At 41.3% G+C, this 13,459-nt stretch overlaps 2 protein-coding genes across 3 annotated transcripts; one reads left to right on the plus strand and one right to left on the minus strand.

Annotated features, from left to right (window-relative positions):
* The first annotated feature begins 104 nt into the window (after window positions 1–104).
* Window positions 105–8,582, plus strand: tmem150c (transmembrane protein 150C). 2 transcript variants are annotated; one of them, XM_028025514.1, is made up of 8 exons: window positions 105–1,104; window positions 1,381–1,464; window positions 3,229–3,282; window positions 3,372–3,407; window positions 3,493–3,560; window positions 3,910–4,037; window positions 4,110–4,293; window positions 5,771–8,582. In XM_028025514.1, the coding sequence occupies exons 2-8, from the start codon at window positions 1,382–1,384 to the stop codon at window positions 5,962–5,964; spliced, it is 747 nt and encodes a 248-aa protein (XP_027881315.1). In that variant the 5' UTR covers window positions 105–1,104; window position 1,381; the 3' UTR covers window positions 5,965–8,582. The 2 variants fall into 2 exon arrangements, with proteins under 2 accessions (XP_027881315.1, XP_027881314.1); XM_028025513.1 differs by having other exon boundaries at window positions 106–1,096; window positions 1,379–1,464.
* enoph1 (enolase-phosphatase 1) lies at window positions 7,289–11,935 on the minus strand. The gene is made up of 6 exons (XM_028025512.1): window positions 11,572–11,935; window positions 11,000–11,101; window positions 10,664–10,866; window positions 10,420–10,552; window positions 10,201–10,324; window positions 7,289–9,388 (listed from the first exon to the last, which is right to left on the minus strand). The coding sequence occupies exons 1-6, from the start codon at window positions 11,653–11,655 to the stop codon at window positions 9,249–9,251; spliced, it is 786 nt and encodes a 261-aa protein (XP_027881313.1). The 5' UTR covers window positions 11,656–11,935; the 3' UTR covers window positions 7,289–9,248.
* Window positions 11,936–13,459: the final 1,524 nt, after the last annotated feature.

Below are 13,459 nucleotides of genomic sequence, written 5' to 3' on the forward strand. Positions count from 1 at the left end.
GCTACAGAAAACAAATGAGCCAATCAGAATCGATTCTGTGCCGTCACTGTGCAGACTTTCTTCTTCTTCATATAAAAACACTGTATTTAGAGAGAGGGTGGAGGGGGGGGTGGAGCCCTGGGGCACCCTGGTTCTTTTTCCGTCCATGTACCGGTTTGAATGCAGCTAAAGCATCGGGAAATATCAGCTTTCAGCAGGAGGGAGTTCATTTTCTATTGAATGAAAATGGAAAAGAGAGAGTTCATTTTCTATTAAACGGAACCCAGGTGCACTGAAGCGAACCCACCGGAGCCAGGGACAGGTGAGGCCTCACAGTGAAACACCCGCCTTCGCCGTCCTGCCAGAGGACGGAGGAATGCGACGTTTCGTGTCGGGACGTGCTTGTGACGTCGTTACGTCTGACTCCCTCCATTTATTGTTTGGCGGCAGAACAGATTTCTCTCGGTATTTTTCGACAATTTAAGCGTTAAAATATGGTCTCAGTAAAACTGTCACTCCAGGTATGACGAGAACTATCATTAGAGCAGCAAGGAAAACGCGCTTCCTTTCACCAAGTTTAATGGCTCAGGTTCACACTTAATTAGCTTAACGTTATCCTGCCTTTATCTGCCCTAAAATGTATCTTAATAATTAGTTTCATTGCAAAAAAAAAAGAAGAAAAGAGGGACATGTGATATTTCTAATAGGAGATGCGTTCAATTCAGCTCAATTTAAAAATACTTAAAGGGAAATTAAAGGAACGGAAGTAATTAATTCAACTCATTTCAAAACTACGTTATTTAAAGCGAAATTAAAGGGAAGTGTCTCTGGTAGCAGTCAGTCTTGCAACAAATCTGATGACGCCTCTGACTGAGAAAGAGAAGATGGGTGGAGCTGACCGGGCCATGGGAAAGTGACCCAGTAAGCATTTTCAGGTGAAACATCCTTAAAGTCTCCTGCAGAGAAGAGGAACGTGGGCTTTCCTTCTGAGCAGTCAACTCGTTTACATCTGTACGGAATAAAAAAGGCCTTAAGTCAAGGTGAAGAGGATCCAGAGAGCTGCTGTGTGTCTGAGGAAATCACCCCAAAGATCTCCAAAGACTTGGAACCCTTCCAGCACCAGAGGTAAAGGCTCATCAGACCTTGACGTAATTCTTCTGCCTCTAACTAACCTTGTGTCATTAAAAGAACAAAATGTGTATAAATATATTCATTTTGTGCTATATATACATATGTGAATGTGTATTTGTGCATGAAAATAAAACCGACAACTAGAAATGGAAAAACTGCAGACGACATAAACACTTATTTGCTTTCTGTAAGCTTAATGGCTAACAAAGAGCTCAGTATCATTATGTGAAGTAATGCTGTGTGTGTGTTGTTGTGTGTGTGTGACATCAGAATGGTGAACATGTGGTGGTGCAGACCGCTGGTCCTCTTGCCTCCCGTCCTCTCCATGTTTACTGCTGCTGGACTTTGGGTCGTGTAAGTTCAACCTCTTTTTGACCTTTATTCAGATAAAGAGTTGATGCCTAAACATTAAATGGAGATTGGACAAAAAAAAAAACAAAAACAACTCAAGAATCAACACGACTCATCGATAGTTTATTAATGTGCTTTTGAGTTGGACAATCAAATGGCAAGAAGGTTTTCCTAAAATCTTAAAATGGTAAGCAGGATATATAAAAAGTATATATATAAATCAGTACCTTTAATGTATTCATAAAACAGAAATATGCAAAGGTGAATTACCATTAAAAAATGGACTCTTCATTTCCTCAATATCAATTTAATAGTTATTAAGAAATGATGAAACATCTTATTATGGTAAAAAAAAAAAATTAAGTAAACTGAGCTAAAACTCCTTTATCAGACTATTAAATGAGTTCTCACCTTTTCTTATGTTTAAAATTATTTAAATATAAACAGTATATAGTTAAGTCCAACAGTGTTTATATCCCTAGATTTAGTTTTAAAGAAATATTTTACTTTTACTGACTTGCTTTGTGTGATTGAGGTAAAAATCAACGTCTCGATGTTATTCCCATAGAGAATCTGTGGACAGATTAGGGTGATGGCAATGAGTGTTTCCATCCTCATAGAGCTCATCGCCAAACATAAACCATCATAAAGACCAACATTCACATGAAAAACCTGTTTACCAATTAGAAGGAGGTTTTGATTAGTGTAATTCCAAGAAAAGAACATATTCTACTGATGACTGAACGGTGCAAATCATCTCCAACATGCCATTCTTCATTGTGAATTTAAATGGTGCGTTCACACTGTTGAGAGACTCGGTTAACCATCGCTTCAAAAACCCGGCTCTTAGATATTTCGGAAAAGACACAAAAATGAGGCACAAACCAGAATATAAAATCACTCACAAGACATTCGTTAAATCAATGCACTTGGCCAAATGGAGACACAACTCGCCCACAAACACGGACAGCAATGAGTCCCTGCAGGAGGAGGTCGTGTCTGAGTGTGAGAGTGAGGACTTCATACTTTTATCTCTCATCCCGGCACCCCGAGACACAAACTGTCAAATCCTCTCCTGCATAAAACACTCCATGCTTGACTACCAACCATTGGAGGAGTCGCGTTTTCTTCTTCGTACTAGATGTTGCACCTTTCTACCAGATACTTCTGCTCGGTAGAACACTCCGTACGGCTACGTCCTGTTCTAGCATAATCTGCGCTCCTTATCGAACTGTTGCTTGCAAACAAGGTTATTCGTCTTACTACTCGGCTGAATCATTTCAAACTGTAATGGGAACACACAGTTTAGCAGTAGGAAGCATTACATTTGATATTCAAAAGGTGTGATTGCAATATTCGAAATATGCAAAACTCACACAAAAATGAATATCCTTGATTATTACATTTTTATTTCTCCACAACACCAAACGCGTTTGGAGCGTCAGGCGCGTCAGCCTCACATTCAAAGTCTATGTGGCGCATTTCGAGCGTCTAGCGTGGCGCGATTTGAACCGTTTGGAGCGTTTTGACGCTCCACGTAGACATTGAATGTAAACCTGACGCTCAAAACGTGAACGCACCATTAGTTAAAAAGCAGATTGGTTATTTTTATTGACTTTCTTTTTCTTTCTTTTTTTTCCACTTTCACAAACTTTGGTAAAAGCCGAGTGGTACAATGTGACGTCTTTTGAATGGTCCATGCTCCACCACTGCAGCGCATCCTGTTCCTAACACGCCGCTGTGCTTCTGTTCTGCCACCTCAAACAGGTACTTCATAGCTCTCTACGATGGGAAAGTGCTGCCTCTGACCTCAGCATACAGGTACGACTTACCCTCTCTGAGGGACAACCAATATTTACTCAGTGCAGCCCTGGAATAAGATCTTATTTTGTTTGTTTTTTTATTTCTAGAAAGGGAAATCTATCTGCATATCCTCCCTACATAAGGTACACACTGCACTAGTCCTACGTTCTTCTAACAGTGACGCCGGAGCTGCTTGCTGTTATTTTATCGTACTTTGTGTTTCCTCAGCTTCACAGGGAATTTCCCCCCAGCCAGCTGCTACTTCAGTGAGATCTTGAACCTGGCAGCGTTCGCAGGTAAAGAAACGCCGTTCAGATACAAAGTCCAGGCTGACGGCGTCACCAGGCGACTTCTGAAGGCAACTGGTTGCACGCAGAGAAAAAAAAGAGGCTGAATGCTTTTGCACACCGCACTTTTCAGTTTTTTATTTGTATAAAAAAAAGAAAATGTTTAGCATCATGTATCATTTTCGCTTTACATTAAATCCCAATTAAATATATTAATGTTTGTGGTTGTTGTTAGGCAAAATATGAAAAAGTTTAAGCGGTATGAATCCCAATTGTTCTATTTTGAATAAATTTTCTGATCATGATTGGTACGCTGACCCCTGTGGCTCTTCCCGCTTTCACCAATCCTCTGTTTCAGCGTTTGTCGTGGGCATCCTCAGGTACTTTCAGCTGAAGACTAAATTAGACAAGCGGTGGCTGAACATTGTCAGTGTGGTGTGTTTCTCCATCACCTGTTTTGGGATGACGATTGTGGGAAACTTCCAGGTAACCGCCGATCGTTAAGAAATCGACTCCAAATCCGGACTGTGACAGACTGACTCGCGTCTGTTTTTGTAGCTCCTTGAGATGTGGGTGACTCATAACTTGGGCACGTTCCTGGCGTTCGGACTGGGCAACTTGTACTGCTGGCTTCAGACTTACATCACCTGGAAAGTTAACCTGAACAACCAGGGGAAGGTGGTTGCTATCGGCCGTTTGGTGCTGTCTGCGGCCATCTCTCTCTGCATTATACTGAAGTCTGGTATCCTTTCACACTGACAACTGGTAGTACCGGGTAAAGACAAGCTTGTGACCCAGTCTCAGGTCTTCTCCAACCTCTAGCAGGTTTTCTTCTGGGTTTGTCTTGTGTTCAGTTACATCCATCTTCCCGTCACCTCTAGCCAGCTTCTCTGTCTCTGCTGAGGAAAAGCATGGTTCTGCTACCACCATCTTTCACTGTAGGAATGGTGTGTTTAGAGTTTCTTTTCCTTTACACAGGGTTTTAGAAGCAAATACCAAAAGCTTCATTATAGATCTAATCTGTCCAGAGTACCTTCTTCCATATTTGCCTCCTTGCCTATAGACACGTTGCAGTGTGACATCACAAAGATCCCGTCCCCCAGCTCACTGCTGGAGGGCAAAATCCTGCTAGCCGACAATTGGTTTTAGCTATCAAGATGTCAACATAATGCGCTAAATCCTAAATGTGCGTGTGACACATAAAAAAAGGGACGCAGTGCTTTGCTACTAATTGTCAACATTACAACAACTAGAGAACAAGGTCAAGAAAAAGTTGTACCTTTAAAAAAATAGCAAAGGAAAGGGAAGTAGGTAAGTTATGCTAGCTTGACTTTGACAATTTTACCAAGTAGGTGTGCTGCAGAATTTTGTGTTTCGGTTCAGTTACAAAATAAAGAAAGGCGACCTACACACCAACTCTGGTGTAGAGCAGGTGTTTAAATTAGCTAATCAAACGCCGCTGTGCTAATCTACCGCTGTGGCAGATTAGCTACCGCTGTGGTAGCTAATGGCAACAAGTCTGCATGTAGTGCAGCCAACACAGAGAGCAAAAAGAACACAAGTGGTTTTGAGTCATTCTTCAACATTTTTTTGAATTATTTTTCTTTTGCTGTGGCGGACTGAATTAAATCATAATACCTACATCTCCAGGTTTTATTCTATTAATAGAGTTGTTCTACCCCGACAGTGCAGCTATGGGTGGCAAGTAAAAGAAGTCTTTTTGCCCTCCAGCGTTGTGCACACGCCTGAAATTGCCAGATATAAACCATAACATGCAACGTGTCTACTGTATAGTGAGAAGAAAAATATTACATTTCTGAGCTCCAATTTGTTGATCTGAGACAGAGAACGGTTTACTTGGAGGATATTAATTAGCCTGTTGGTTATTAGCAGAAATGTTCTAGGATTCTTTTTTGTTTACCAATGGTGGGAATCACTAACTAAAATGTTAGTTAGGCTGACTCTGAAGCACTTACAGTAAACTAAACATTAGTTTTCACAACAGCCAAGTAAATTTAGAAACATTCATGTAGGGGAACATAAGTGGGGTAAACGTTTTCCAAATTATTAAAAGGGCTAAATCGCTGAACGAAAAATTAGCTCTGCTATTAGCGCGTTAGCAGCCCACCACTGTTTGCTTTTTGTCTTAATGTTATATTTGTGAGATTTAATGTTCAGTTATTGCCTTCCCGTCTTCATCCTTGACTCTCCCGATGCAGTCCTGGCTGCTATCCCCCACATGCACACGGTTCGCTGCCAGTGGGCCGTGGTCATGCTCTTCCTCATGTACATCAGCACTTTTGCCATCGACTTTCGTCACTGCCGCTTTGAGGTGGTGTGCAGAGACGTGGTGGAGCGTCAGAGTCAGCGTGAAGACGCTGATGGCTGCAGAGAGCAGCAGCCAGAGCTATAGGAGTGCCACAAGGTCTTGTGTTTGAACACCTGAACATATCTCACTATTGAAGTTGGTTACAATGTCAATGTTATGCTTTGTAGTAATGTTTCACGTATATATTGTTTTATCTTCGTTTTATAATTTGAGATGTCTTAATGAGATACTTGATACAGCTTCATGTCTACATCTGAGGAAGTTTGGTTATTTCTTCTAACTGGTGCTGATTGCCGCTAAGCTGGATGTGACACTATGATCCTGACGGCAGACAGGCAGGCTTGTATAAATCAGATTGAATCGATGCAACAGCTGAGTCGCAGTGCGAAAAAAATTAAATACGTCAGGAACTTTAAATTTATCACAAATTCTGGGCAGAATAGAGGACATTTGGTGGTTTCGTATCATTGAAATTGGAGACATGGAGTTGAAGAACAATGTGTGAGCTCTAAAAAAAATTTTTTGGATTATAATGTGTGAAACTGCTGACGAGTAGACAGAGGAAAAGTAGAACTCATGATGAGGTTCTGGACTGAATCCTTTGAAAATGTTGACCTCCTTGTTATAGGAAGTCAACATATGGCTGGTTTAGCCTTGGTAAAAATATCATACCACCAAACTAGAGGAGATGCCAAACAAATAGATTTTAAATTTTTAAAGCTATAAAGTGTTCAGTTAATAAGTTGAGATTTGTATGACAGAAAAATGTGTACTTTTATTTTTGATTACAAGAATGGATGTTATTACTATAGTATTGTACTTCATTTCTATTCTCTTTAGTTCTGTATGCGTCATATATGTGAAAGGTTCATTTCAGCAGATCAGATCAGAAAGTCCTACTCGGACTCAGACTCAGGGAAATATTTCAGATGTTCATGTAAATCATTCAGGCTAACAGCTACGAAAAGCTAAAAATCAGTTTTACTAATTCTGAGTATTAAATACATAAGACAAATAAAAAATAAATAACTGACGCCTTCCACGTTGAGGAGAAAACCACAAAATTATTAAAGCTGGATGTTCCATTGATTTATCCAAGCATATTAGACAGGGTAGGAAGTTGAGTGGAAGGAAAAAGTGTCCAAGTGAAATAAGATGGAATTTTTTTATTCGTTATTGTACATCCGTGGCTCTATTTAAACTTGGTTCATACAAAATCTTATATATCCCCTACCTATCATAACAGTGACACTGAATAGCTGCTAGCTAAAAACTCATTTCTGCTTCAAAGGGAAGATGCCGACAGTTTCCTAATAGTAAAAGTTTAGTTTTGTCAAAAAAAAAAAAAGAAATAAATGCTTTCATAGTTTCATTTTAAAACTGCTCAAACTAAAGAGACGCAGGCGTCTTGTGTGTGAGAAGGTGTTTATTTCTGGATTAGTACCGACTCCGTTTACACATTTGATCGTCGCTCCGGCATCGTTTTTCTCCTCCGTTACAGACGACACAGATGGCACACGTTAAGACAGACGCCGTCCGCCTGCGGTGGGGTTAAGACTCTCACACTCTGGCTTCCCGTCGGCGCCGCGGCAGAGTGCTTCTACACAGTGATTCTACTCTCTAAAACACGACCAGAGGTTCCGACTGTAGCGCGTCTCGTAGTCGCACGGGCAAACGACGTTTTACAAAAATGGGAACGGTTACATCACGCTCGTACACAAACAGCTGGAAAGTCAGACACACGGTTCACCTAAAAGTTCAAACGTCAAGAAAGTGACCTCACAGTTTCTGCGATTGTAGAGCACCTATCCACAGTCTCGCAGTCCAGTTCGGGTTGCCATGACACCGACCTCCCGCTTCTGGTCGTTACATCACTCTGTACAAATGAAGGAGGCATTTCTGCCGTGATTTCATGGGTACAAACGCCAAGCAAAGAGCATTCAGCTTTTCCACAATTTGTCAAACTTCTATTTTATGGAATAGACCAACAAAAAAGGAGCAAATAACAGTAAAGTAGAAGGAAATAAAAACATTTTTAGCAAATAAAAATCTGAAGCTATTTCTATTCAGCTGCTTTACTCTGATGCCCTTAAATGAAATCGCAGTGGACAGAGCTTTTAGTTGTTTTCATCTACGTCTTGGCCTAGAATTACTCATTTTGCAGCACCTTTTAAGTAAATTTGTGATTTTTTTTTAAACTTTATTTTTACCATAACATGGTCTTGTAAAAAAAATTGAAATGTTGCACATAACCTTCCCTTTCCTCAGATTTTCTCATCAAGTTGTAATCTTTTCTTTCTCAGAAAAAACCCCACGTCATTGTCCTGCTGCTGCCTCTGCTCTAACGTCTAATCTCTGACTGACTGGCAATAAAAATGTATTTTAAATATGTGGAAAGCAACAGCGAGCGCAACTTCTGTAGAGAAACGGAAAAGGATTGACTGACAAGCAATGGCTGCGAAACGGGTAGCAGCAAGCTTAATATGACAGAGCTGCATGGGTTAGCTTGTCTTTTAGATTAAGGTGGAGAGTTGCAGTGGTTGGTCAGAAAAGGATGAAACTGAAAATGAAGCGAAATTGCAAGAACATCTCCCTGGAGAGACTGAGAAACCCAGATGTTCTGTGAAGGCGTCACAGGTTCGTTAGAGAACAAACGGCGTTGTAGTTGTAGAGATATTTAAAGAACTGTTCAAAAAAAAAAACCCACATACACACAGCTTGAAGAGCAACAATGCAAACCATTCTGAAAACATCTCCGCTGTGAAGCACGGTGGTGGCTGCATAATGTTGTGGGGTTTCTATTGATGGAAAGAAAACCTGCTGGAAAGCCGTAAAACACGGAGGTGGAGTGACCCTGATGAGCAATGTCCTCGTGTTAGAATGGCCTAGTCAAAGCAGAGACCTACTGAAGCGATCAGTAGAGAATTTTGCTTCAAAACCATGCAGGGCACACGGCAAACTTTCAAAGTCACAAGAAAACACGGCGGTGGCAGCATCATGTTCACCTGACTGAGCCCAAGAGCCGCAGCAAACATTTGGTCAACAGATTTTTTTTAAATCATGTACCTCATTTTCATCACAATTATGCACAACTTTTTGTTGGTCTATTACTATATATATATATATATATATATATATATATATATACACACACACACTGAAGTTTGAAGATGTGGCAAATGCCAAAATATGGAAACGTTTGAGGAAGAGGAGTACTTATTCAAGGCTACATAATTAGCCATACAGTGAACAAAAATGAAAAAAAAGTCCCAGTTCCTGCCAACAGTCAAAATCAAGAACACCAGAGTAGATTTAAAAAAAAGGAAAGAAAGTCAGGGATGGTAGAGGAGAAGCGGACTGGGTCAGCGTTAAGCTCGCCCCGTCAGCTGAAGTTGACTAAAGGAGGTAATGAGGTTGTAGTGAGCGCTCTCCTCGTCCGTCAGCTCCATGTTTCCGGGCCGGACCACCAGCAGGACGTTCAGCCCGGCTTCCTCCGCCGCTTTGGCCTCTGCAACCACAAAACCACGGGTGAGTTCGGGTTGGACGGTTCGACACAAGCTTTCACCGCGAGGCCGGTTCGCTCTCCAGCCTGAGTACGACGACAGCTCACCGTACGTTTACGACGCAGTCAGGAGTTTTTCCAACGTGAACTTGGACGGATCACACTAGATCTAAATATAACAACACCTGAAGCCTCTTAACCTGACGCCCAGTCCGGTACGAGAGTAGCTTAGTCACATAGTGAAGCCAAAGTATTAAAACTATTTGACAAAAATGATTACAATCCAAAGAGACATTTTTGTCTCATCACTCCAGCTAAATAAAGCAACTTGGAGTCACAAATATAACCTCACTTTTTGAAAAAACATTTTTTTTGGTAAATATCTACTACAGGAAATCTGCTGTAATTTTTATATACCAACTATTTTATTCATCTTTTTAGGTTTTAATGTAAATAAAACGTTGTTTTTTTTAAATGACGGCTACATTTTCTTCTATTAAATGTTGACATTTGCAAAAAGTTTCCGGAGTAATAAGAAAAATTGGTGTAAATAAATTAATTGGTACTTTTAATGTCACTCTGTTACTGAAATTTAATACAATCACTCCATGAAAAACTGGAAATTAGCTCAAATCTGAATTTGCAGTTATATCTATTTCTATTTTTTTTTTCAAACTTCAATTGTTTTTTAATCGTTTTCAGTCAACGTTTTTCAGAGCCGTTGTGACTCTGAAGCAGCAGAACAGACAGGAAGCCAGCGTAACCGGCTCCTCCGGCCCAGCCGGTCCAACACGGCGTGGCGGCGAAGCGCGGCTCACCTCTGCTAACGTCGGTGAGGAAGGTGATTTCCTCCGGCTGACAGCCGATCCGCTCGGCGATCCGCTCGTAGCTCTTCGAGTCCACTTTGGCTCCTATCGTGGTGTCGAAGTGGCCGTCGAAGAGCTGAAATCACACACAGGATCGGAACAGTTGGGACAACACGCCGGTCCGAACCCCGCGGAAGCAAAAACCCCGTTAAGTCTAGATGAGCGGCTCACGTCTAAAACGTCTCCTTCCACCGAGTATCCGAACAGGAGCTTCTGGGCCTCCACGCTGCCAGAGGAGTAGATGTAAACCTTCAGGCCGCGTTCCCGCCACGTTTTGACGGACGGCACCACGTCGGGGTAGATCCTGTTCGCAAACGGAACACACACACGGCGTCGTCAAGAAGTGTAGTCATTTAAAAAACAAAAAGTTTCTTTTTAAACCTTGGGAAGCGAGCGAACACATCGGCGTACTTACTCGCCTTTGATTCTCCCAGACGTGTAGGCTGCCCTCCACATATGGCCCTGCAGCTGCTTGAGCGCCGTGGACTTCCTGTCCGCCGCCATCTGCCACATCACGTTCTCCACCACCTCCCTGATGGCCTTCTCCTCGTCCGTGTGGACCGTCTGGTCCACGGTGTGGACGGGACACGCCCGGTTCTGCCTCATGTCCTCTTCGATCTGAAAAGACAGGCCGGGCTTTTAGAGGGTCTGTCAGATTGACGCGCAGGAGAGCCGCCAGCACTTCCTCCTCTGTTCAGTCGCTGAGTGTTTTTCAGATCTCCAGTGATTCTCAGTGTAATACACAACGCACCTGCTTTTTGAGCAGGTGGACATCTTGTTTGCACTCATCTTCCTCCCAATGCATGGACAGATGATCCTCAAGATGCTCTCTGATATAAGGAAACAGTATGTCCTGAAAAAATAATAAAATCACCAATACACAAAGTTAATTGTTTGTATTTCTTTAAAAAAAAAATTAAGACCTATATTGGATCTAATATTATGGTGCATTCAGACCACCTTGGTATACCACCTTAAGTAAAATGCAAAGACAATTGGCAATTCTCATGGCAACAGACGTGACTGTGTAAAATACCAAAAAAAGGAAAACAATCTCCATAAGGGGCTTGGTTGATGACGTCGACCTTCACGAGAGGAAAGCGCTATTTACGTCACTAATCGTAGAAGGTGAAGCTAGCATAAGGGATCTGTATGATTTCTGAGCAAACAATAAAAGCAGGAAAGCTAAACACGAAATATAAAGACATTTGCTGTTTTTTGTTTGTTTTTTAAACCAAAAAACAATGTTTTACTATGAGCTAGCCGGTACCAGAAAGCTGTTAGCACAACAGCTAAAATTTTCTTTGAACAAGTAAAACTCGCCTTAACAAACGTGATCGGCGTAGTGGTTCCCTCGATGTCCAGTAAAAGTGCAGTGGTGCAGGCAGGAATCGAAACCGAGGCCATTTTTGACCCGAGCGTTTACCGCTGGCAGTGGGTTAGCTGACGTTAGCTAAGCTAGCTGCAGCAGTACTATGTTACAGCCCGGCAGCGCCCCTCTCTTCCCGCTTCTCCGGGCCGGACAGGTGGGACACGGTAGAGTTTAGCAACAAAACACGGTAAACCAGGGGTTTACCTCTAACTGACTGAAGACGCCATTACACCACAGTTAGCTACCGCACAAAGCTACGACCAGCTCACATGTTCTGCTCTGTCACTTCAGTCTCCAGTCCAGCAGGTGGCGATATTATCCCCTTTGACGTCAAGGTAGACGCCATATTGTGAGTGGTATTTTGTAATACTATCATAATATAAATTAAATACACAGGGTTATGTTTTCAAGTATTTATTCCTGTTAATAATTATGACTTCCCGCTTACAGCTGACGAAAAACGACATTTAGCTATGCAATTTATTTGGTAAAATAATAAAACAGTACTACCACCCTTTCAACAACATTTTAACACAAAAATAAAATTAAATAACTTGGTAGTAACCCCCCAATATATTTATGTGCGTTTGTATTATTTAAGGTTAAACCTATCTCAAGTGCTTTGTTGTGTTTGTCAATTAACGGTGTTTTTTACGGTGGCCGACAGGTGCAAATGCGCAGCAAAAGAGAAAACATGCAAACAAAAAAAAAACAAGCGCACAAATTAAATGCGGCAAGCAAAAAGCGAACAAAATGCAGCAAACAAAAAAGAAAACACCCCCGAATGAAATGCAGCAAACAAAAAGAGAGACGCAAACAAAAAAAGAAGACACCCCCGAATGAAATGCAGCAAACAAAAAGAGAGACGCAAACAAAAAAAGAAGACACCCCCGAATGAAATGCAGCAAACAAAAAAGAAAACACCCCCGAATGAAATGCAGCAAACAAAAAAGAAAACACCCCCGAATGAAATGCAGCAAACAAAAAGAGAGACGCAAACAAAAAAAGAAGACACCCCCGAATGAAATGCAGCAAACAAAAAAGAAAACACCCCCGAATGAAATGCAGCAAACAAAAAGAGAGACGCAAACAAAAAAAGAAGACACCCCCGAATGAAATGCAGCAAACAAAAAAGAAAACACCCCCGAATGAAATGCAGCAAACAAAAAAGAAAACACCCCCGAATGAAATGCAGCAAACAAAAAGAGAGACGCAAACAAAAAAAGAAGACACCCCCGAATGAAATGCAGCAAACAAAAAAGAAAACACCCCCGAATGAAATGCAGCAAACAAAAAGTGTTGAAAACGGAAGTGCTCCAGACCACTAGGGGGAGTCAAAGAAAATCGAGACCGAGCCCAGAACGGTATGACTGACACAAAGTCTATCACGCTACCCATAAATTATTCTGTTATTCTATAATATTATAAAAGACGGCGTATCTTTTTATAATATAAGTACGTATAGTATTTATACGTACTAAATATAGTTATATAGTACGTATAACTATATTTCTGAAAAGAAATATAGTTATACGTACCTTTACTTTCTTTCAAATTTCTTTCTCTGAATCTTGCATCTGGTCCCATAGAAATGAATACTATTTTCTTTGACTCCCCCTAGTGGTCTGGAGCACTTCCGTTTTCAACACTTTTTGTTTGCTGCATTTCATTCGGGGGTGTTTTCTTTTTTGTTTGCGTCTCACTTTTTGTTTGCTGCATTTCATTCGGGGGGGTGTCTTCTTTTTTGTTTGCGTCTCACTTTTTGTTTGCTGCATTTCATTCGGGGGTGTCTTCTTTTTTGTTTGCGTCTCTCTTTTTGTTTGCTGCATTTTATTCGCT

This window comes from Xiphophorus couchianus, chromosome 8 (assembly GCF_001444195.1).
Source record: "Xiphophorus couchianus chromosome 8, X_couchianus-1.0, whole genome shotgun sequence".
NCBI classification, from domain to species: Eukaryota; Metazoa; Chordata; class Actinopteri; order Cyprinodontiformes; family Poeciliidae; genus Xiphophorus; species Xiphophorus couchianus.